Consider the following 25,788-nt stretch of genomic DNA (forward strand, 5'->3'; position numbering starts at 1 on the left):
TTGCTGCTAAATGAGCTCTTGCCTTTATGTCAAGGGCGTCTCTTAGCTTTGACCCCAACCTGGCAAGAGATAGTCTTACTGATAGCTAACTCCTTTTTCCTGTGGTAAAGTTGGGTCCTGAAAATGTTACTGCTTCTTTAGAGCCTGGGTGTTCAACTAGACCAGCTGAACTCTGGCCAGCATTCTGTTGATCCTGACATCTGCTCTCAGAGTGTAAGAGTAGCGTATGCATAGATAGTACGTACATGGATATAGAATCAGAGAGTGGTTTGGGTTGGAAGGGACCTTTAAAAATCCTCTACTGTAACCCCTGTGCAGTGAGCAGGTACATCTTCAACTAGACTGCCCAGAGTCCCATCCACCTGACCTTGAATGTTTCCAGGGATGGGAGCACCTCTCTGGGAAGCCTGTTCCAGTGTTTTGTCACCCTCATTATAAAAGACACTCCTTTTATATAATCCAAAGTGTCCCTCTTTTGGTGTAAAACCATTGCCCCTTTGTCCTATTGCAACAGGCCCTGCTAAAAAGTCTATCCCCATCTTTCTTACAGGCCTCATTTAAGTACTGAAGGGCTGCAGTTGGGTGCCCCCAAAGCCTTCTCATCTCTGGGCTGAACAATCCCAGCTCTCTCAACCTTTCTTCTTGGGAGATGTGTTCCATCTCTCTGATCATCTTCATGGCCCTCCTCTGGACCTGCTCCAGCAGGTCCCTGTCTTTCCTGTGCTGTGGTCCCCAGAACTGGATGCAGTACTCAGCTGGGGTTCCACACAAGAGTGGTCTTAGCCTCTGGTGTTTGGAAATATGGGAGCTCCCTGAAGCAGTGCTTTCAATAGAAGAAGGAATAAACAAAAACCTGAGGAGCAGTTAGTGGAGCAGAGGTGGCCAAAACTCTGCAGTAGTGAGTGCTTAGCCACTAGTTATACTTTTAGCAAAAGAGGTGTTGTACAGCCACATGTCTAGCAATAAGTATTCCTGAACAGGATTGTGGGCTTTTACTATTGGTTGAGGAGACATAATTAAGTCTCTAAAACTGTCCAAAAGTATTTCTTTTTTCTGAAAAGATTAGGTGTCTATTATTAAAGGATGAATAGCCTGAGGACCAGATTTCAGACTGATGACTTTTCATAGGGGCTACAGTTACTTGACCTCTTAACTATTTTATTTGGTGATGCCAAAGTATGCATTTAATGTTGGTGCCCAGTAAGGTGGAGAGAGGAAGGCTTGTTGCTCAGTGAGGACAGGGTTCTTTACACTTTTTAATTAGTGCTGGTGCCACCTATTGGCAAAATATTTAGCTGTTAGGACACTCTAATAAAATCAGAAAGTATTTTAAAGTACTTCTACACATGATTGTATTAAATCCTCTGTAGTTAAAAATGGTATGTTACAGGATTTCTTCCTTTTCAGATTTCTATCATTTGAATCTTCTGGTATGTGAGATAAGAGAGGAAAAAAAAAAAACGTACAGAAGCATCTGATTCATGTTAAGCAGTAAGTTTTGCATTTGGCTCCCTGAGAGAGTCAAAGGCCTAAAAGTCTGAGACACAAAAGTAATGTGAGGGGTTTGCAGTGTGATGCCAGTTGTCAGTGGATGACAGAATTTCTGTGGCTGGGAGAATTGCTTTTGGCTGTTGCTGAAGTTGCATAAGAAACATAACTCAGTGTTATTGTTTCTAGAGGGGTAGATAGTTTATTTTGGAGCAGTGCAGGTCACTGTAAATAGGAGCTGTTTCCTTGCATTCTGGCACTGCACTTCCCTCTTTTACACTGGGAAATCACAGAATCTGGTGTGTACATGTATCTGCCTTACTTCACTTTTCCAACAGTGTCTTCCTGTGCATCTTCTTCCAAAATGGTCATGATCACTCAAGCAATGACTGTAGGAGGCAGCTTGGTTTTGGTGGGAGTTTTGTTGTTGATTGTTTTGTTTGTTTAATTTGTGTTTGGTTTTTCTTCCTGTTGGTATTTTCAGATGGTGCCTCTCTCTAGTCACATGTGCTATGGTTAAAAGAATCATATCCTTCTACACCTTTAACTATAAACAACTCTCCTCATCTTACCTTTTGATACAGATTAATTCTAAATACTAAACCAATTAAAATTAAGCTAAATTTTAAGTATTTCAGTTGTTTGGTTTGTTTTTATTATTTTACAAAATCTGTCTTTTCTGCTGAAGATTTTGAAGGACTCTAAATGCTTATCTGGAAATGCTTACTGCATTTTGATCTATTAAAGCAGTTTGTAAGAGGACAGATACCTGGATTAGGCATTACAGCATGAATGACAGATGATATGCAAGTTTCTAGAAGCAAGAATCTTAAATTTTTGTACAGAAAAGGTTTCAAAAACACCAACTGGGAAATAGCAACCAAAGTAAGTTGTTATAATAACTTGATATTTGCTGTAACATAAATAGGAAGCTGCTTAAATACACTGGTTCTAATTTTAGCAGACACATTTTTGTTTCTTCTCATACTGATATTGTATTACAGGATCCTACCAGAATTTTAGCAAAGTTCTCTTTTACTAGCTGCTTTTTAAAACAAACCCAGAAAATGCATGTACCTTGTCTTAGGGCAACACAGAGAAAGTCTCTCAACTTTTTTTTTTTTAAGGGATTTGTTTGATTTGCCTTTTAATTTTTTGTGCCCTCTACCTTACACATGACTTTACAGCATGACTGGAACCCCCCCTTGGATGACTGGATGGGACTGCTTTTCAGACACCACAGTGTAATCGACCCCAGGGCATCCCTGTTGAGAAAACTGCTCGTTTTCAAGCAGGGATTGTGAGACAGATCAAATAAGCAGCCATTTCTGTGTGGAGAGATCTGCTGCCTTGCAGCAGAAGATTTCTCCTGCTGAGCCTTCCCACTGTGTGTCTAGATATTTGCTTTTATAAGCAAAGCTGACAAGTGGCACAGAAACAGGCCTGGCTGTGGGCAGGCCTCTCAGGTGCTGTGGCTCTGAAAGAGGCTTGAATGTTCAGCTGTAAAAAAGGGACTTAAAAAAGAAAAAAAGCTGGGGTTGCAGGCTAGCTTAGTTATGTGGGTTGTGATGTGTGGGTTTTGTCAAGATGATAATTTAAAGTGAAGTAAAATGGGTACTTGTGTGTTCCAGCAGATTACAGATGCCATGTAACTTAATTATGTCAAAACTCTATTATGATTCCTCCCCCTGACCTGCATCCTCCACACAGGAATAAACATTCACACACAATTATTTTTGCACAGTTTTCTGGCAAGGCTTAAAGAGCTGACATTGTGCCTGCACATCATGCTCAAGCAGTAAGTGTGGAGGGAATCCATGTGCATGAGGGTAAAGGCTACAGAGTCTGTGGTACACTTTTTGTTTTTATTTGGGATTTTAAATCAGCTTTGTAGAGGAAGTTTTTCTTTCTGTTCCTGAGAACCTTTGTGTCTGCTAGTGATGGTAATGCATCTCTCAGCTGATCTCAGAGATGCTCTTCAGTGGAAGAGGGAGGAAGAGGCTGGCTGGTCAGACCTCAGATCGATGTGACCAAAGGGCATGCAAGGACCTGCAGACAGAGGCTCTCTGTGGTGGATATTATTTTACTGTATGGTACATACTGCCAATTGACTTTTTATTTTTCTCAGCTGTGGCTGTGAGTGGGAGGCTGTGTTGTTTGACACATTGCTAATGATCAGGGCCTAACTTGTCCATGCTTTCCCTGTAAGCCCCTTTTCCCAGACCTGTCTGTTGGAGTGGTTGGGATTTAACACTTTTTTTTCCTCAGTCTTTTGTCAGACCAGAGGAGAGGTGCCCAAGGTCCTTTCCTTGGGCCTTGGGCAGTAGAAGAACAGTGTGTGCTATTCTTACAGGTCATCCTGCTCTCACAGAATTGAACAAATGCTTTTCCAGGCCTATGTAGGCTTTTAAAACTTGCAGTTCAAGGTTTCTAAGATTGGAGGAGGTCTATAAAGACTTGTAAGTTATATGTAAGGTTCCAGTTACTGCTTACAAGAAAATGTTAAATTGATGTTCACTACTCAAATACTAATAAGCATGGCATTTAGGAGGCCCTGTATGTGCTTGACCTGGCTCTTGGAAAAATCTTGCTAAAAAACTTGTGATGGGCAGCATGTGTGTTGCTCCTTCAGTGACAGGTAGGGCTGGTCAGTGCTGTTGTATGTGCTGCCAGGTGTCATGGAGCTGTAGTTACTGAAGCTATAAAGGAGCGAGAACTTGTATTTTCAGTTTTAGTCACACTTTTGCCATACATAACTTTGAAGGTGAAATGAGAGACCTCTGCCTTTGGCTGGTACTGCTAAGAGAAGGGACAGATCGTGCAAGTCTAAAATACAATTAAGTTTCTGCTTTAAGCAAATTTACATTGTTTTTGTGTATCCTCCAGTGTGCTTAAGGGTAATAAAATTTGTATGACATTTTTTGGCATGACAATTTGGAAGGTCCCATATTCTGACTTAAAAATGGATGATGTGAGTATGTCCTTCAGTTTGATGTATTAATAGATATAAACCTCCTCAAGTAGCAAAGCCACCGTAGGGGGGGGAAAAAAGAAGAGGAAAGAAAATTAGGTATGAGAAATCACTTTTCAGAAACCGTTTTGGTGGATTAGGATATGCTTCTGGGGATATACTTCTAGCTTAGCTCAAGTCAAGATAGTTAGGAGTGATTTAGAAGACAGTGTGGAAGCTTTGTCAAAAATTACTGCAGATGTACAAAAAAAATGCATAGAATAAAACAATTTGCACAGGTAGCATAGCTTTGATTACTTGGTAAGTTTGAGCTCATTTCAACTATTTCTTTTTTAATGTTGTTTTAGTGCAAATTGAATTATCTAAAACTGTGGATTGATAAGCAGAGTTTGAAATTCAGCTTTTGGTACTAATTGCTTTGGGTTGCCTTTGGGAGAGGTGCACAGGACCTTTTTGCGATTTGAAGTTCCTCCATGGCAGTGCATGTCCTGTCAAAATTTCCCCAGATAAGGAGAATTATTTTGGAGGAAGTTAATAAAAGACACTTTGCTCCTTTGGAGATGGAGGCTCTGCTCGGTTGCTGTTGATAAAGTGTATGCAGCTTGTGAGGAGGAAATCCCAAAGTAGCATCTTGTCTTGCTGATAAGGAGGGATTTTTGTTTGTTTTTAATAATATTTCTTTAGAGAAATACCCAAACTGCAAAGTTGTTACTTGTTAAAAAAAATATTACTCAAAGGATGATTTTTTCCTCCTTGCATTGTAGTGAAAAAGTGTCTTAGAAGCAGAAATGTACTTATTTTTCATTTATTGAAGCTTGCTGGAGGGTTTGTGAATACATGCAAGCCTTTCCTTTTGTGCCTTTCTGGTTTTATTTGGTTTATGCAGCGATACCTGAATGTAATGAGCATCATCTTTCCTGATGCTCAGAAATGGGGAAAATCACTCTTAATTTTGTCTTGGTATTTTGGTAATTATGGAATCAGACAAGAATATATTAAAAAGAGAAGACTTTATAATTTAAAATATTGTTTTGATAGTGCTTAATATGACAAAAGCAGAGCAGTTTAGGTCTGAAAACCTCTAAAATCTCAAAAGCACATTAGGGTTTGGAGAAAACCAGTGATCCACCTAACCTTCTCCAGCTGAGCTGAAAAGGCTCCTCCTGATTTCTGCTAGCTTATCTTTTGTAATTTGGAAGAGGGAAGTGATGCTCAGTGTTGGTGTTAGTCCCCAGTTCCATGCTGTCTCTCCTGCACTGTAGCACATCAGGCACATTCTGTGCTGCTCTGCTTTTCATCAGCCTCTTGTTTATGTGTGAAGGACGTCACTGGCCGCCTTTCACAGTGACTAGTCCTGTTTATCCACGGAGCAGAAACCGGCTGGCAGCGTCATCTTTGGAGCTGCCCTGAGTGATGCTTGGCTGGAGTGGCTCCTTTTGGATGTGAAGAGCTGAGGTAAATGTTTTTGAAGGATCTCTGTTAAGACAGGAAATAATCACTGGAAATGGTGGGCTCATGGATCTCTCCTGGAGGCCTGCTGCAGGATGATAAGATTTCAGGTGAAGTAGACATGCATACTTTGAAAACCCTTCAAGAATGCCTTGTTCCCATCCAGAAGGGTACTTTTGTTTTAAGAAGGCTGAATGATTATTGCATTATACTCTTTGTGGGTTTTCAAAAGTGTGGGATTTCAAGTATGCATTATGAGCCCAAAGCATTTAAAATATTGAAAGAATTGATAACTTCTAAAAAATCATCTTAGAGTCAAGAGCAGCAAGGAAAAGATTGGGGTTTAATCTTAAACTTTAATCTTGGGGTTTAAGATTAAACTTTCAAGTTCGGTTCCTATATTTGTAATAGCTGTAAATGTTTTGATGTTTTGATTTGGGGGAGAGCATTGTTCTGTCCTTGAGGTCTTTTCCTTTGCTTTTCTCTCATTAATACTGGCACTTCTGTTTAGGGAACTGAAACACTAAATTAAATGCTCTGTTGACTTCCCTGTGGAGATAACATGCCAGGAAAACAGATGGCTTTTTTTTTCTTTTTTTTTTTTTGTAATTTTATCATTTGCTTCAATGAGTATCATCTCTTTAGTTCACTATTATATGGCAGCTCAGATGCAAATGATACAAATACTCTTAGTATTTTAATGGATGAGTATCAGGAACCATCCCTACCAACATAAATACTTAAAGCAAATTCAGTGAGATTAAAAATATGGGCGAATATCTGGACTCACTTATGTGTAGAACTTCAGGGAGCTCCATGTACCTTGAGTTGTCCTTCAGTATGTAAAAGACAACTTAGAGTTGCATGCAATACATGTGGCTTTGAGGGGGAAATACAAGGGTAAAAACAGTTTTAAAAGGAGAAGTTGCCATAATATATTAGACACTTGATTTAAATAGGGATTTCCTTTTTGCTGTGTGTGCATTCACAAACCTAACTATGTTGTTGTTTCTTAACAGCAACTCTTGTGAAAATCAAATGCTGTTTTTATCTACATTATTTTGCTAGCATTTAATAGTTTGAAAACATAGTAGAATAGATCTTTACTATTTATCCCTGAACAATCAGATAATCCAGAGCCAAGTAAAAGCCAAGTACTTTGCTACTGAGTAATAGCTGCAGCCCAAAAAAGCATGAGTGTTATCATTGAGCGAGAGGAAAGTAAAACCAGTGTATAAATGTGAATCAGTCGCATCCTGCAGATATCAAACATGATTTCCACATAATAGGGTTTTATATCTGTTTTATCTGCTGCTCCTTTTTTAAGACCCTGGTAATTAGCTGAAAAAGATGGAATGTAGAATGCACAACCATTACACTGGCTATTACTAAGTCTTATTCAGCTGACTGTCATCTTCACATTACTTTACTTTCTAACAGTACTGTGCAGTGTTGGCATGGCATTTTAAGATTTTTTTCTTAGTCATCTGACCATTTTGAGTGAACTTTGGTCAGTTGTCTGGAGGGGATATTGTATGATATGCTGTTCACATCAGGCACAAGAAGTATGGATTCACAAAGATGATGTGTGGGAATGTGTCATGCTGGGCTGGGGGGAAGAGAGCCCAGTCCCTCGTGACCCCAGGCAGTCAATGCTATGTTCAGTGAGGTATATAGGCCATCAGCTCCACGTGTTATCATTTGCCATGTCTGTAAATAATTTCCTTAATGCCATCTGATAAATGTACATCCTGGATAGAGGTCTTGGGCTGTGTCCTCCAACAAACTATAAAAAGAGCTGGAGGGCTTGGGTTTTGCTATGCATTTGAATAAGGATTTTTTTTCCTCTCAACTTTTTTGTGTAAACCCTTGAGTGATCACAGCAGAATGTTTCAAAATCATCATTCTGTTTCAAATGCAAACTTGCCGGTACTGATGAGCATAGCTGATTCATGGATGACAGATGCTTTGATCAGACAGGTCACAGAGGCAGTGGTACAATATTTTCATGTTGTAAAATACTGCCTCTGATTTGCCTTTCACAGAAGCAATGGTACAAGGATGTTTTCCTGTTGTAAAATACTGTCTCTGATTTGCTTTTTTCTTAGATTCAAAAGGAAAAGAAACTGCAGCAATGAAAGCTGACCTCCTAAGGGCTCGCAATGTGAAGAGGTATATTAATCAGCTGACAGTGGCAAAGAAGCAATGTGAGAAGAGAATCAGGCTCCTGGGAGGGCCTGCTTATGATCAGCAGGAAGATGGCATTTCTGATGAAGGCGATGGCCCTCCAAGTCAGAAGGTATAAATGGCATTGTCTGAAGGTCTTTCTAAGTGTGTTACCACTGGATCATGTTACCTCACTGTTGTTAATCTCTCCCTTCTCCCAGGAGTCAAGTACAAAATAATTGCTTCTTGGTTTATTTACCTTGGCAAAAGATTACTGAAACACCTGAAAAGACACATTAATTGTTCAGCTTGGAATATTGTGCCATGTGAAACTTCACAAAGGGTTGAGTGGCTTGTAAGCCCGTGTGATTTTTCAGACATACCACCTGTAGGGAGCTAATAAGGACATGCAGCTTAGCAGCTTTTGCGAAAGTAGCAACTTGCTTTCAAATAAAAGACTGCCAACATATGTGCAATATGTCTTTGGCCCTCGTTATACTTACTTTAGGAAATATGTGTGGGCTTTGAAGATACTGAATTATTCAAAAGTAAACACTTATGGAAGGCAATTGACAAAACTCTGAGCAGTTGCAGATTTTTTTGCAGAAAATCTCTGGCAAAGCTGCTGTGACTAAATGCTGGTTTTCAATACCACTGTAGTCTGGAATTAGAATTACCTATTGTCGAGTTGGCCAGCATCTACAAAAATAAAATGACTACTTAGCCTTGCAAATCTTTGAAAATTTTAGTGACTTCTTTTGTAAACTGCTCTGTTCCCTTTGGGCAAAGCACAGTAGCTGATGTATTCAAATGTGAAAATATTTTATGTTTTTCATGTAGGTAGGAGATGGCTTATCTCTTCATGCAGGGATCTTTAATTTTCGTTATGGCCTTAGCATAATAGTAACTTAGTATCATATTAGAAGAAGTAGAATAATACAGAAGTAGTTCCTAATTTTTGTATTTTGTTTTTTCTTGAGTAAGGTCTGAAACACAATGATTCCTTACTCCCCACTTGTCCTTAAAGCATGATTTCAGATGGTGTGTCATAGATTGTGCCAAGACAGTCCTGATCTCTTTCCTGAAGTTGAATGCAGCAAGTGATGCCAAGAAGAAAAAGAGAGATGGGAGCATGTGGCAGCACTGCATGAGCCAATGATGCCACTTTTGATACCTGCTGAGATGTTATCAACTTTTCTGGTTAGATACATGGGACGTAAGATTGTTCAAGAATGGAGTCCAGTAGTAAAGATGCACTTGGTAGGGGCAGGGATTAGTCAGGAATATAATAAAATGTAATATTGTAATTAAAATCAAAGGAATTCCTGAAGTTGATGTGAGCAGCTCAATATTGAGTTAATGGTACTATTAATAGCAATAATGGCATCTTGCACAGGCATTTGTTGTGGTGATGGTGTAAGCAGTGGCATCTGAGGCAGTTTTGCTTCTAAGCTTTTGATGTTTCTGTGATGAAGCTCTAGAGCTTCTCTACTGTCATGTCAGTATAGAAAATAGGAAAGCTGCTTCTCCCTTCTCTTGTCCCTGATTCTCCATTGCCAGGAAAGAAGCTGTGGGAGGTTGTTTGGGAGGTGGAGGCCATGCTGTCCCCTTTTGAGCACAGTAAAATGCCCAAGGCTTAGCTGAGGAATCTGTCTTTCTTTACTCTTGCTGCTTCTTATCTTCTTCTAGCACTGCGGTTGCCGCAGTCTGGGTTCTTATTTCAAGGCAGCTGGTGTTATTTTGGAGGTTGGCCCCTCTTATTTGGGCAGTATTGACTGAACACTCAGGCTCTTTTCTAAGCAAAAGGGAAAGGCATTGTGTGGGATTTAGTAGATGAGATACATTGCAGCTCGTGGCCCTTAGACTCATTAGAATATGGTTGTGCCAACTTTTCTCTTAAGGTAGCATCTAAATTGCAGAACTAGCTTTTGCAGAAGAAACTGCACATTTGCCTTCCTTTCTTCAACTTGCATGAAATAGGTCAGAAATGGACATTTACTGATACTGTTTTGAATTAATGTTTTGTATAAGTGTAGTGTAGAAGCTTGAATACATTATTAACTTTGGGGAATTTTTGGTACTAGTTGAATGAAGAGTTGACTAGTGAATTAAACTTGTATTTTGATTTCACTTATGCAACCTATAGAAAGCATTTTCCTGACTGCAGCAGTAGGGGAGTAAGGACATTGCTGGTAAAAAGTCTTCTATGCATGTTCTGATTATGGGCTTATATAGGTTGGAGATGTCAGTGTAGTCTTGTGATTTTTATTCATTTGATTTTGTACATGTTTCACTACCTAATTTTCCTGAATCCAGGTTCTCTAGGGAAATCCTAAATAGGCAAATTATAATAGAGTGCTTATTGGCAAGCAAACCACAGCTACTCTCTGAATCTGAATTCTGTCATTACCTCTGACCCTGATTTAAACTCTTCTCACAGTGTTAGATTTGTTTATGGAGAAAACACAGTTTGAGTTAAATGTAATGTATAAAGCATCTCTTCATAGTCAATGCTGTTTTAGTCCTTTTTCTTAGGAACTGTGCCTGCACAGTACTGCAGTAATTGGTTGAATTCTTTCTGTCTGTGTTTATCTGGTGAATGTTTTTTTTCCTCTGTTGTGCTGAGCACAACCACCACCCCACCTTGGCTGTGGGATTTGACTTATGGAGTCACAGCATCTTAGTGGAGCTGTTTTGTGGATCATGGGTTCTGGGAGGGGGGCTGAGGATCTGACCCTTAACTAGCTGTGAAATAGCAAGGAAACCATCTGTGTGTATTTTGAGGTGGAACGAGCTCATGTTCATAATCCAGCTGATGAGGACCAAGATGAAACTCCTGCAGAAGATCTCGCTTCCACTGCATCTGTGGATAGATGTTGATTTCCCTGGTGATTTACCAGATTTTCACAGTGATTTCTAAGCTTCAGATTGTAACATCATGTTATGTCAGGATACATCATGATGCAGAGTTTGGGGAATATTAAGAAAACAAGCTTCAATTGTTGTCACCCGATTGCCTGGTGATGGATTTTTAAATGACAGAAATATGTTTGTGAACATGTGAGTCTCAAGGTAGGGACTTTTACATTACTGTATGTGCAGTAAAATAGTCAGGTACCTTATGTGGTTAGTATATGCTTTCTGACACTTAAATAATCATTGCATTTAGTTCACACTGCTGTGACAGAGATAGTCTTCTGATGACTTGCCTCTTTTTAAAACATAACAAGATAAATATAGGTTTTAATTTTGGTCAATATATGGAAAAAACATTAGTTAAGGGGTTTTTAAAATGCAACTTGGAAAAAAGATATTTATCAGTTTTGGTTTTTACATTTCACTAATTCCTGGCTTCTACCAATAAAAAAGGGAAAAAATCCAAAGCAGCAACCAGAAGTTCTGCAGTCTGACTGTATGCTGTTATACCAGCAGAAAATTTCCTTTAGTGACCCAAATGCTGTTCATCCCAACCATCTGCAGTGCTGTTACCAGCTTTATTTGGGCTATTTGTTATAGGTCAATGTGGCTGTAGTGAATGGGAATCTGCTGTGTTGCAAAGAAATACAGTACAGTGCATCTAATCTGTGCCTAGTGCCTGTGCAGTCCTAAATTACCTAGTTGTTCTATGTTCCTGTCCAGAGAGAGGTTGTGACTGTCTTTAGGGATTTAACAAGACCAAGTCTCTGCTCTGTAGGGCCAGGGACAAGTCTTTTCTGTGGGCACATGCTAGGGATACGGCTTAAAGCATCCCACTTAAGAAAAAAAAATAGAAAAACCTAACCCTTTCCTAGTCTTAGGCAGAGTCTGTGACCAGCTGTGATATATGTTACAGTCCTGTTGAAGCAGGGAATTGATGGGGCAACACTAAAGCTTCTGGTTTTGCCAAACCCAGAAGCTGCTATTGAGTTAACAGGATTTGAAGGGTTGCTGTGGAGGCTGATAATTCTAAGATTATATCTGCTAACTGGATATTAGATTTGAGGGTGTACAAATGCCCTAATGCCTGTGTATGTGCCAACATAGCTTAGAGTTTTGTGCTCTAATCCATGGTGATACTGAATCATGAAATGATCTTTTGCTGAGGATTACAAATTACTGCAGAATTTATTTAAATCATGAAAGGAAGTAAGTTCCACACAGTTGAGTGCCAGAAAGGACTGTTGTGGTTTCTCCCCCAGCAGCAGCCAAGCCCATGCAGCCACTTGCTCACTCCCCCACCAGCAGGATTGGGGAGAGAATCAGAAGGGTAAAACCTAGAAAACTCATGGGCTGAGATAAAAACAGCTTAATGGGGAAAGCAAAAGCCACACACACAAACAAGGCAAAACAAGGAATTCACTGCTTCCCATGGGCAGGCAGGTGCTCAGCCATCCTCAGGAGGGCAGGGCCCCATCACATGTAACAGTGACTTGGGAGGACACAGCCATCATGTCCCCCCCACTTTACACACTGAGCATGATGTCACATGGCCTGGAACATCCCTTTGGTCAGCTGGGGTCGTCTGTCCTGGCTGTGTCTGCTCCCAGTCTCCCACACACCCCCAGTCTGCTCTCCAGTGTGGCAGTACCAAAAGCACAAAAGGCCTTGGCTCTGTCTAAGCTCTGCTCAGCAATAACAAAAGCATCTCTATGTTATCAGCCTTGTGTTTAGCATAAATCTAAAACATAGTCTCTGCCAGTCTCTTAAGAATGTGAACTTTACCCAGCCAAAACCAGCACTCATACTTTGATCTCTCAGTTGTGACTTTTTGTCTTCCTGTTCAAAACAATATGCATGTACAAATGGATATGGATATATCTGCCACTACAGGGACAGCTTACAAAAAAAATCATTTTGTGATTTTTCACCTCAAAACTGAAACCCTCTTGTGTCTGCCATTGTTGGCATTGTAGCTGTAACATACTGCTTTTAGTAAAGGACTGGTAACATATTTAATAACTCCAGGATACTCCAGACTTAAAGAAAAATCAAGAAAACATTTGAGAGGTCTCATTTCTGCAAGAGAATAAGCTTTTCCTGCCCAATTATTTATTTGTTTTAGTTTGCAAGGTTGTCTGTTAGGAGATTTGTGTAACACTGTTGCTAGGCACCACTGCTTTGATTACCAGGGGGCACTGGTGCAATGGGTCCTTTGTTAGGTGGGAGAGGTGGTTGCACTTGCCTTGCTCCCTGCAGCAGCACTTAGCCCCAGTTACTTCTGAGAGGGGTTTGTTTGTTAGTTACCCTCCTTGCTGGCAGCCAGAGTGGGAATAGCTTGGATCATGGAGGCACAGAGACCAAGGTGACCTCTCACTCAAGAAGTGACAGCACATGCCCCATGTTGTGATTTATTAACTCTGCTATTATTTATAGAGTTGACAGTCCCTGGGATGGGGAAAACATCTGTTTGAGGGGCTGGAAGACCCTCTTACACTTGTATTTTAAATCACTGTCCTTGGTAAAATGATTGAATAGAAAATATAATGATGCACAGTAATAAGGCTAAATCACAGACTGGCCTTTAAATTGCCATGTCTGTGTTGTTTTTTTTTGACAGCCTGATCACCATTTCTGTATCAAGCTTAGCTTGAAAAAGGTACTCTCTGCTTTCTAGTGAGATTTAGAGAGTGAGCTTTTAAAGGCAGATACTCTTATATCTAAATAGTTTTAAAGCTAGGAGCAAAGTCATGTCCAGAAGGTATTGGTATGGTAAAGGATAAAGAGAAGACTAGCACATGATTGTCACAGAGGAAATTTAAACATGTAAATGAGCATTTAATATAAGACAAATATAATTTACTTAAACACTGCCCAAAATTTGGGGGAGCTGTTTCAGACCGAACATAGGTGACTGCAGTTGTTAAAGAACCATGTTTAGCTTGGTTTGTTGAGGCACTGATTGTGTGTCAGTGATTGTGTATGTGCCCATGTAGGTGGTTTCCTCATGTGTAGCTTGAGACAAGGAAACTGTTTTTCCTACATATAACTTGGTTGCAGAGTTTCACAGGTGCTAGATTTAGGAAAATGAGCAGTCTTCCCAGAGAGGGAGGTATCCTGATGCTGACTAGAATTGCATTATTGTTAGGTATCAGAAAACCCATATTAGAGAAATTATTAATGCCTCAATCTCAGAGTTCACATCTTGCTCCAAACCAAATAAACTTTGCTATAAAATGCAAAGTCATAGGAAGACTCATTAGCTCCAGTGCTTGAGGACCTAATTTTTTTCCAAAGAAAAAGGTGTGTGTGAGTTGGTTGGTGCCTGTGAGAAACAAAGAAATTCAGACCACTCTGGGTAGTGTGTTTGGGTTCCCGATGATAAAAGTAATGGCACTAAATAAGTGACATGAAAACTGGTTCAGCTGCAAGCCTGGAGGGTTGTAGGGAAAAGGTTGCTTGGTTTTGATGAGGAAACATCAAAAAATGGTCCTATTTTTGGAAAGTAGGAAAAACTTGGTCCTATTTTTCAGAGAACGACAAGGTTATTAATTTTGTTCGGTATGGGAAGTTTTGATCATTTTGTCAGAGAAGTGTTTTGTTTTCAGGGGTTTGTCTCAAAGAAAAGGCCTGGATTCACAAAAATAGTCGAGTATAAGGAAGTGATAATGGCTTTTTAATGCAACTTCTTAATGGCTGCAGCATCTGCATGGGTACAGGAAGCCTGTGTTTCATTTCCTTTACTGCCTAATGTACACCCTCCTCACTCAGGAAAAGTCCTGGGCATTATATCACAGAACATACTCATTCCTGACTGTGTTTCTGATAGATGTTTTTCAATAACAGTGGGAACTTGGGCATCAAATGCCCTGGCAGACAAGGTATAACATCTTTCTCTGTGTCTCTGGGAATAATTGAGATACATCTCAAAGCTCTGTGGGCTGTGGTATGGAAACTGCTGGTGTTTGAAACAAGTGAAGAACAGATCATTTAGCTTTCAGCTCAGCTCCTCTGCTTTGCAGGAACATTCGAAGTTAAATTTTTGACAACAGCATTTCATGAGTGTCTTGAAATGCCATCTTAGTCCTTTGAAATGTATCCTGATCAGAAAGATGTGGAGGTATTTACTATCTGATAGAAGCATAGATGATTTTTTTTTTTTAATGAAGCAAAACTATTATTGTAGGAGGTCTGTGTAGTTGAATCTAGGACACGTTTGTGGGATGCATGGTGAAAAGATTTTCCCTATAAGGAAAGGAGTTAGAATTAGGCATTTTTCCAGTTTTTATTCTTAGTTTTCCCTTCTTCAGATTCTTCAGTTTGAAGAAATTTTGGCCAGCCCTTCATACCGAGAGCACTTCCGGATCTACATGGAGAGGATGGACAAGATGGCTTTGATTGGCTTCTGGGAGTCCGTGGAGAATCTGAAGAATGCTAACAAGGTGGAAGAAGTTGCAAGCCTATATGGCTTTGTACATTGATGACACTGTTTGTTGTGGTCTTGATGTTAGGAAATGTCTTCAGGTTTTTGAAATATCAACAGCATAGGATGGGTTCTAAGCAATTTGGGGTTTTTTTAACTGCTTCATGTCAATATTTGAGGTTAATATTGCAATTAAAACTTGTCGGCTGTTGTGATGATGATTTATTGTTGGTTGGTGTAACAACATCTGTTAAAAGGAATATTTGATATGCAAAAGTAGTAGAATTATTTCCCCTTTCACCAGAGAAAAAACATGCTGTAAAATATGTAGGCTTTAGTTGTATTAGTTCACATGAAACCTAGAAGCACATTCCAGTTGGATAGTCTGTACATAAGTGTCTTGTAATTACAGACAGCCCATTCAGTCCAAAATAATGAAATTGTGTGTATATATGTTCTTAAAACCTTTTTGGAAGAGAGGTGTTGCTTTAAAAGACCTTTCCCTTATCTGTAGCAGCTAAATTTCTCCAGGAATGCCACACTACTGGTGGGGAGAAGAAACAATGCTATATTGTAATTTTGGCTAAAATAAAGTAGAAATTAGAACTCTGAAACAAGGATAGGGAATATCACTTAAAGTTTCACTTAAGCAATGGTGCAGAGGAAAACTTTGTAGAGGAGAGATTTGCTGTTTGTGACCAGTGTGGTGGATTTCTGGGGGAAGCAGTTAAACCTTCAAGATTCACATTAGCATGAAATACAGATTTGATTATTGATTATCAGTTAACATTTGTTCACTGTAATTTTATTGCTCTTATTCCAGTCAATTGGAAAACATAAAGCATCCTGTAAACAGAGAGACAAATTGTAGAGTATGAGTAGTGAACCATTAATACAGTCTGAAAAAATGACTACCAGCCAACTCAAGCTAGAGTGTGTTGATAAAAATGGTTTGTCAGGCACTGTGAAGAGAGTTCTGTAAATCAGTTTTCATTGCAATCTGCTTGTGATTGGAAAAGGTGCTATAAATCATTTTATGACCTCTCAGTTGTGACTTTTTGTCTTCCTGTTCAAAACAATATGTATGTACACATGGATATGGATATATCTGCCACTACAGGGGCAGCTTAAAAAAAGTAGTGTCCTGCAGTGTCTTGGTTTGGAAAGACAAGTGCCTGCTAAGGAAGGCAGGAGCCTCCCCTGAAATGGAGAATGCAAACCCTCCCCACCCCTCCAAATTGCTATAAATTTTAAATTAAGGGGCTCTCAGGCAAAAAATATGGGAGCAGGAAATAACAGTTCTTTAATAGGGAAGAAAAATAAAAGGATAAAATAAACAATGCAGTACACTAGAACAACACTGCCAGAGTCAGAACTCAACCTGACACCCTTTTGGTCAGGGTGTTGGTAGCAGTCCCATTGGAAATGTGGCTGCAGTCCTCCTGAAGTGTCAGGTGTGGGTCTGTTGGAGCAGGGGGTCCTGTAGAAAAGGATGTATTCTTCCTCTGAAGATCCACTGGAAGAAGAGGCAGCTGCTGCTCCTCTGGGGAATCCAGTGGAGAAAGTCGTGCTGGTGTGTCAGAATCTCCAGATTATATCTGGGTAGCAATGCTTGGCTCCTCCCTCTGGGCAGAGCATCTCACAATGGGATGCTATAGTTCTTATCAGCCATGCAGTGACATTCAATAGCCTGTAATCAGCAGATGTCCCCTGCTGGGGAAGAGTGATTGTGATCACTCAGAGAGAGAGATAAGGAAAATTGCCCACTTGACAAAAGACAGCTGCCATACAGATGGTAATAGAATACGTCTTGCCTTGCAATCTGGAACATGCAGCCATGTGGCTGTGGTATTGTCAGATGAGGCAGGTAAGAACATTGTGCCATTCTGAGGGAGTGGATAAACCCTTTTTAATTCTGTCCAGTTTAGGGAGATGGTAATTTAGGGAGCTGATAATGGGCTCTGCTGCATTACTTTCTCTCCTGTTCATTAATGCAAAGTTCAACCCTGTGCACTTTACTGTGCTCAGTAAAAATACCCAGCCTTCTGTACTGGTAAATGTCTCTTCAATTGTGCTTTTTTTCCTCTTCTTGCATATTTTTTTTTTCCTTTTTTCCTGCAAATTAATTATAATCATGCATAAAGTGAATTGATTCTATTCAGCAGAAGACAGGAGAGCTGATCCAGCTCAGCTTTCTCATCTGAATTTAAAATGGTGACCACACTGTTGCTCTAGCACTTTTCTTCCTTTTAATGCCAGCTTTTGGAACATGGATTTAAAAGAGTGGGTGCAGAAGCTCTGGCAATTGTAGGGCACAGCTGTTTCTTCACTTCCCAAACATCCATACTTAACTTGTAAAATGGATTGCTTAGCAGAGGTGCACAGGCAGGCAGCATGCTTGGTCTCGGTAAGAGGTTTACAGATGTCTTCTCATACATTTGGATAGGAAATTAGCTTGATTATCCTACAAATTGTGCACCTGGGTCCTGAGTCATCTTGATAATTTTAATATATTTTCATTATTCTTTTCTCCCTCCCTCTTCCTTGCTTCCTAGGCTGAAATACCTCAACTGGTGAGTGAAATTTACCAGAATTTTTTTGTGGAAAGCAGAGAAATACCTGTGGAAAAATCCCTTTATAAGGAAATACAGCAAAGTCTTGTGGGAAACAAAGGCATTGAAGTATTCTACAGAATTCAAGCAGATGTTTATGAAACTCTAAAGGACAGATACTACCCCTCATTCATTGTCAGTGATTTATATGAGCGATCAGTCAAGCAGGAGGAAGAAAGAAGTTCTGCTCAGCTAACTCCTGAGGACAAAGATGAAGTGGTGAGTCACACAGACAATTTCTTTCACCGTTATTTAAAGTAATCTGAGAGACTGCCCTGGGAAAAGAATGCAGTAGCATCTTCTGTCCTTCAGCTTTGGACTACTCTTCTCTATTTTACTCATTTATTTATAAATATCATCACTCTTGTAGTTCCATCTGGTAAAACCTTTTGTTTACATGCTCTTTCAAATGAAATGGTACAAAATGACAGACTACATAAATTTTAATTTAGTTGGAGTAAGCAGTTCAGATTCCTAAGCCTTTCATTATGCTCCTTAGAAACAGAGAATGCAAAACATACTTTGTATAAGTTCAGCTGCTCTGCTTTTGAGTGAAAAAATTCTCACTGAAACATCAGTAGGTTTCTGCCCAGACACTGTCCCTGTCTCCCATGCATTTCCTAGGTACTAAATAGGTATTAAAATTGCACAAAAGGGAAGAAAAAGTTATGTAAAATATAATCTTAGTGGATTTTATTGATTAATTGAATAAATTATTAGACCATGTTGGAAGATGAATCTGGCACAAGAACTCTAAAACAGAGCATTCAAAATGTCATAAGCAATAAGCCAATGGCAGCTCTTCTTGGGGCAGGTTTTTTCCGTGGGCTGTCTAAATCAGTCATGTCAGGGGAACTTGTGTGTTGTGTTTATCTAAGAACATTTTGACAGAGCACGTCTCAGACTATTGAGTGCCTCTTTCAGTCAGACTGCTGCTTCACATCAGCATGGATGTCTTCATTTTACAGGTGAACTTGCTCCGAACTCAATTAATTGTAACAGTTTGCCCAAAGCCAGATCTGAATAAACAAATAAGCAGAATCCAGAGTGCTGATGTACATTCTGCAATTTAGAAACAATTTTTCCAGAACCGAGGGCTTTTGTATTTACTCCTTAAATGACTTTAATTTCTGTAGGTGAGGTGTTCTAGTCTTTGTAGTTTGTGTACCAGCAAATCTGCAGAGATGAATAGCTGTAAGTAAATTACTTGCAATATGTGCTTTTAGGGATTGATGAATCTTTTCAATGTTTGTTTTCCCCTGTATTCTTCATCTTGATAAAATATTCAAGATGTGTTTTCTAGTTTTCTCATCACTAACTCAGCTCTTTATTGAGGGTGGTAGGTACTTCAAAGGCTTTGTGTTCTTGTGCTTGCAGTCACTGAGGCTTTGCACAATGCCTGTGAACAGTTTTGTCCAGAACTTCCTGAAGCGTTAAATGCCGTGCTTTCCAATTTCTTCATATGACTTGTTCAAAATCTAACAGAGATAATGATTTCTCTGAGGAAACTGACACAACACTTTAGGGCTAGCTGCACTGCGTCTGACAACATCTCCTGTAGCTGCCAAAAAGTTAGATTTTTGCCATCAGCATCATCTGTCCTTCCTTTGAGTCCTTGGATATGTATGGACCAGATATGAAGTCTGTGTATGCCATGAAGCCTTAAAGACTAATATATTGCCAAGTCTGCTTATAGCATTCAAAACAGTTAAAAAAAAAAATTAACAACTAATTAAGTATGAAGTCGTATATACTGCTTGAGTATCTCTTGAATAGAGCAGTTCTTATGGTGCTGTGCCATGCTTCAGGGTTTTTGAGGTGAAAACAAATTATAAGAGTCTTTCTGAAACTTCCCATGTTCTTTCAGATTTTGGTGAAAATGCAGTACTGGCTAATAAGTTTGTGGGTTTTTTCCTCCCCATATATTGGAAATGACAGCAGAGAAACTGGATGTTTCTAAAGGGATACATATTGTTAGGAAGTACAGATTGGTTTTTGGGTCTATGTCCTCACTTCCTGGGGCACTGTGGGTATCACCTGTGTTCATTTTCTATAAATTTCACTGCTATAGCTGATAGATAAAAGCCATCTCATGCACTCAAGGAGATGAGGACAAAAGGATGAGCCCTGATTAAATGTGAGAAAATCAAGTCACAAGATAGGAATCTGAGAAGGGCCAGACTGCTGGTTCTGCTGCAGGTAGAAAAAGCTCTTTCTTCTTCCCAGTCTGGTACCACTTTCTGTTTCTGGGACAAACCTCCACAAATCTCCAAGTATTTCTACTTGGACAAATGTCACAGGTAGAAATACAGAAGCAGGCGGTGCTGGCATCCAGCACTTTGAGGAGAGGATCTGCTGATTGCATTGGTGCTGCATGTGTCAGATCACTAAAATAAGACTGACATCTGTGTTCTACGTCACTCACAGAAATGGAAGCAATTATCAGCTTACCAATGAGGGGAGGACAGCACAATCCATTATGATCTCAGCTTTGAGTGAACTGGTTGGCTGTTAAATTTGATATTTTGAATACAGGTTATTTGATCTTGTGATTCTGGCTTTTTTTTTGGTGATAAATCTAGTGATTCAGCAGTGCTGCTTGTTTTAAGTGTCTGAAAAGTTAATGATAGAGAAATCATGTAGCCTACCTCTGGGAGCACAGCCTCACTGATTTGTAATTATTGCAATTCTTTGATTGCTAGCATTGAACTTCATATGAAAAGTCTTCTAATTCTTCTGTGTTGAAAATAGCATTCTTGATTCTTTCTTTACCTCTGTGCTTCCCAGCAAGTGTAAGGTTTGGGGTTTTTTTATGGTTCTTTACATTAGCATTTTAAATAACACCCCATATTGTTAATTATTATTATTTGTGTTATTGTAGTGTCAGAAGACAACAGTCTGAGCTGAGACAACATTCTGAGCATGAGCTGTACTCATGCTTGGAGGCAAGCTTCTGACCCTAAGAGTTTATAGTCCATGCAGAATAGAGAGAAGAAAGGACAGGGCATGGAGCTAATGGGTTTTTACTCAGCCCCATAGCAGGCAAATGCAGAGCTAGAAAAGGACATGGATTTCTCAACCTAGAACTCCTGACTTCTGCATTAGGTTTGAGGATCATGCTAAGGAGATTAGTTATTGTTGCTACTGTTATCTCTTCTCAGACTTTCTTAAACAAGATATAAGATGGAATTTACAACAGGGTTGTCTCCACTAAAACTCAGGGAATTTACAAGAGTATGAGTGTTCCTTTTGTTACCTTTTTCTTTATGATATAAGGATACAGTTTACTTAGTTGGAATATCATTAAATAACATAGAACCCCTCTTCATGAGAATAGACTCAGCTTCCCATAGATAAATTTAGATATACTCAGTCACAAACAGACCTCAAAGATCTTTGAACATGGCAGCAGTAAAAGCTGAGTGCTGTTTGCTAGATCTCAAGGTCTCAATGTCTATTTGGGGAAGTACAGTATGAAGGGGGAGTTGAGCTATATGTCAGATGATGTTAAGGAAAATGTCACTGAAAGGTGTGAAGTTTTCTATTTTTTTGCAGCCTGTAGTACACAAGATGGAAAAAGCTATTGGTTTGTCTGAATGAATATATGAAAATGATTTATGAATTTAGGGTAAGGCATATGTGCTTTTAACACATTTTTATTAACACTTCTAAAAACAGCAGTAAAATCCGTTTAGAAAGCTAAAGGACTTGGTTTAGATTGTTCTGCAGGATGACAAATCTGTTTTGTGGAGGTTTGTGGGAGGCAGGACTGTTTGTTAGAAATATGGAAATTTTTTTTGGTTTTATTCCCTGCTGCCCCATCCTTATTATCTTTCAGCTCAGTGCTAAGTATTTACTTTTCTATCTGGCTCTGAATATTCATCATGACTACTAAGCTGTTTTTGCTTTTAAAACAAACTTTAACTCTACCTCTCATTAACACTAAAGCCTTAGCTTGAAGGTCATTTTTACACTGTTGCTGTGAGTTGACAAGGAACTATAGTAGAAATGGTAATGAGGCTTTGTCTGTTGGGGTTTTTGGTTTTGGTTTGGTTTTTTTCAACAGACTGACATTTCATGTTGGATCTACTGGTTGGAATATCTGTTATACCTACATTTTCATCTATATCAAGAAGCAAACAATAACCCACCTCCTGCCCCATCCCTGGCAGTGTTCAAGGCCAGGCTGGATGGGGCTCTGACCAGTCTGGTCTAGTGGAAAGTGTCTATGACAATGGCAATGAGATCAGAACTGTGTGATCTTTAAGGTCCTTTCCAGCCAAAACCATTCTGTCATTCTATGAATATCTGTCTCTTTTCTCATATTAATGTAGCAATTACCCCCGCCCTCTATTCCTAGAGCCAAGGTTGTGAAGAAGCTACTGAAGAATGCAGCTCAAGAATTAATGAACAGGCCAGTTATGCTGTAAATAAACTTCGCCAGCTAAATGACAAGCTTGAGTATAAGAAACAGGCTCTAAATTCCATTTGTAATTCACCAAAACCCGACAAAAAGGTACGTACCTTTAGTGTCTTCAGTTCTTTGATTTGATTTTATTTTCTTTATTGTTTTATTTTTGGGTAAGTGTATGTTTGTGTAATATCCAGTTGTCACGTTTTGCACGGGTCAGATGCTTATTTCAGTCAACTTGTTAACCAGAAGATGAAATCAGAACTTAGTTTTAATTGGTTTTTCCCCATATCTAAAAGCTATTGTAACTAAACTTGTGAATGTGATGTATATTGCTTTGTTGGCCGTGGAATAAGGATCACTCTCACTTGCTGTGCTGCCTTGTCGGTGGCAAGGGGTGTTTCTCCCTTGCCTCCCTGCCCCGCCGTGCCTCGGGCATCGGGCGCCGCCGCTCCTGCCCAGGGGATGCGCTGCTCGGCTCCTCTGCGGCCGCTCCGGGGCACAGCACAGCGCCCTCGTCTGCAGCGCCATCTCGGACGGACTTTCTCGAGCGAAGGGATGAAAAACCCCAAACCTTTAGGAGTGACTGATTCCTTTATTAGGAGCAAGGAGAAAGCATGCTGTCATCAAAGGGAAAATTCGGAGCTATATGAAATTTTAATCTCTGGACTAGGGCAAATAAAAGATATCCTTTTTTCTTTGTAAGCAATCTGAGAATATACTCAGGAGAAGCAAGGGGCTTACACATGGCTTGGGCCAGCTTACTTGTGTTGATTTTACAGGCCTGTTGTTCAGATGCAGTTGGGCCTGTCTTGTCAGCTGTAATGGGATTTGGTTGCAGATGGTGGGTAAGATGAACAAGCAGCCAAGGTGTTTTCCTAAAATCCTGCTGCTGGTGGTATTAGTTATTGCTCTGAATCTGGCTGGCTTCTTCATACATTTTCCCTTCACTCAGGGTGAGTGCTAAGATGCTTGTCTGAATAGGAGTTGACACCCCACTCATTCTCTGCTGCCCCAGCTCTGGGCATAGCCATCTCCAGGAGAAAGATGAGAACACTAGAGTTTGAGGCCACCCTGGCTAGCTTCATTCCCTCTGTCCCTTCCACATCTTCCTTCTGCCAGAGGCTACTGCAGACAACTGAAAATGTTTGCAGCTGTTCCAACCCAAGCCCTTCTATGATTCTCTATACCTAAACCTTTATATATTGTTCCATTCACATAAAAGTTCTATGTTCCTTTTGCATTCTTGAAACCATAACAGCTCTGTTCTTTCTGTGCTTAGGCTTTTGGGGAGGCAGGGATTGTACCCCTACTGAAGTAGTGGGTTTTTCCCTGTATGTTTTGTTTCTAAAATATTCTTGGTCTTGGAAAATAGCTACATCTCTGAAACAGAATAGTAAAATGGATCCAGTGTTATTGTAAAGTCTCGGTATTCAGTTTGTAAATGTAACAGCTGTTTACTTATCATAAAATCTTACCAGTTGTTCTGTATGTATTGAATGTTCTGGATGCTGCTGGAGTCAGTGTAAGGTGATTGTAGAGAAGCCTCAGCATTGATAGCAAATAAAATATAAAATTATTCTGAAGGCGAGGTATTTGCTAGAAAATTGTTATATAGCTGTCACATAGATATTTTACATCTGACATGAGATAAAAGTTCTGAACAAGATGGAATTCCTATAGCTTTGCAGAATGCACCACTTGTGGTGTAAGTGATAGAACTGATAAATTTGGCTAAGTGGTATATCACATTTAAAAATGGAAAAGTGTCATCTGCTTTTGCTGTGTTTCTAATGTCACATCTTATGTATATTTCCACCTTCTCTTGTCATACTGTCTTCTGGCAGGATGTTTGGCTACTATTTGTGCTTTCCACAATAACAAATCCTTGCCTTCTCAAAACTAGAATTAAATAAGTGATAACTTTGAGTGATTTCAAACATAGCTAAATTCCTAGAAATGAAAATCTATTCCCAAGTTCTTCAATCACATGATGTGTACCTGAAAATTATAGAGATGTCTTCAGTAAGGTATATTTCATTAATGGCAATTTCAAATTCTTATAAAGCATACTGTGTGTAATACATCTCAAGTGTCTTTTATGCTGGTAGTGATAGTAGTTGTACTTCTGACTTGTTTTTTATTTTAGTGTGAGGATTGACCTTTAAGATTGCTATGTGCCCTAGAAGTTTAAGGCATCATCAATTCCCTCACTTGTGGTTGTTTTTTTTTGATCCACAGGAATTATTCTCCCTCTGCTTTTGTACCTTTTCTTCTTTCAGAACAGTGTCCCTAAAGACATAAAGCTTGTGTGCTGCACAAGCTTTTTCCTACCAACTGTAATGAATAAACTTTTCTCTGCAGATTGTTTCTAAGCTGAAGGATGAAATTACTCTGATGGAGAGAGAGCACAGTGACCTTCAGCTGCACATTGCAAGAACAGACTGGTGGTGTGAGAATCTTGGCATGTGGAAAGCCTTCATTGTCTCAGGAGAGGTAGGGGATTTTTTTCTGCCTTTTGAACTTCTGGGTCTATTCAAACTTGCATGAAAAGCAGAAGAAAATTGTGCAGATACTTTCCTTATACCTGTTTATACTTAAAATTTACTTGTGGGGGAAAGAACCCTAATCTCTTCTGAACTCCTCTTCTGGTTCCCCAGTGGCTACTATGATGCATACACAGAGTTTCTGTTCCCCAGACACTGATGTAATGGAGTTATAAAAGTTACCTGCATGTACATAAACAAGTTTTGGCACTGGGTAAAGCAATTTGCTATCTTAGGGGCACTGTTTGTCATGAGAACTGTGTCTTCCTATATTACTATGCTATTGCACTTGGGTGCAGTTGTGTCTCTGCTGTCTCAAAGATGCAGTGCTTCTTGCACTTTTTGGGTTTTGTATTATTGTATTTAATGGCTGTACAGTTTCAAGGGGCTTGAATACCTAGAAAGAAAGTGCTTTATAACTGTAAGTTGAAGAAGTTGTTACTTTTTTTTTGGTCTTGTTTTGCTGTTCCATTTGGGCATAGGCAGACAATTGTAGAATGCATGCAAAAAACGTGATGAAAACAAAGTATTAACCATCTTCTGGCTCTCTAGTAACACTTATCATTTAAGGATCTCAGGGAATTATGTAGTAAGTGTAGGCTGACATACGTAAGTAATCTTCTTGACAGTATCACTACGAAAATCTAAAGGTTAATTGGGTCTCTACTGCCTTGCCTTTGTATGCCACTAAGAAAATGTTCCTGAAAAGAATACAAATAGTTTTCTTGAGATAACTTTTTGTTGGAGGAAAAAAGTATGTGCTGTGGAGTTTATTTGGTTGTGTCTTAAGCTCTTGCAAGCCAGTG

At 39.5% G+C, this 25,788-nt stretch overlaps 1 protein-coding gene across 3 annotated transcripts in view; it reads left to right on the forward strand.

Annotated features, from left to right (window-relative positions):
* The window catches only part of SNX25 (sorting nexin 25), an 81,713-nt gene that overhangs the window by 41,323 nt on the left and 14,602 nt on the right, over positions 1-25,788 (forward strand). For 2 of the 3 annotated variants that reach the window (XM_059844637.1, XM_059844640.1), the window contains exons 7-11: positions 8,017-8,207; positions 15,301-15,432; positions 17,969-18,244; positions 22,386-22,541; positions 24,801-24,932. In XM_059844637.1, the coding sequence (XP_059700620.1) occupies positions 8,017-8,207; positions 15,301-15,432; positions 17,969-18,244; positions 22,386-22,541; positions 24,801-24,932 (887 nt within the window). The remainder of the gene's footprint in view (positions 1-8,016; positions 8,208-15,300; positions 15,433-17,968; positions 18,245-22,385; positions 22,542-24,800; positions 24,933-25,788) is intronic. The other variant, XM_059844638.1, reaches the window with a different exon arrangement.

The sequence above is a fragment of the Haemorhous mexicanus genome, chromosome 4 (assembly GCF_027477595.1).
Source record: "Haemorhous mexicanus isolate bHaeMex1 chromosome 4, bHaeMex1.pri, whole genome shotgun sequence".
In the NCBI taxonomy this organism is placed as follows: domain Eukaryota; kingdom Metazoa; phylum Chordata; class Aves; order Passeriformes; family Fringillidae; genus Haemorhous; species Haemorhous mexicanus.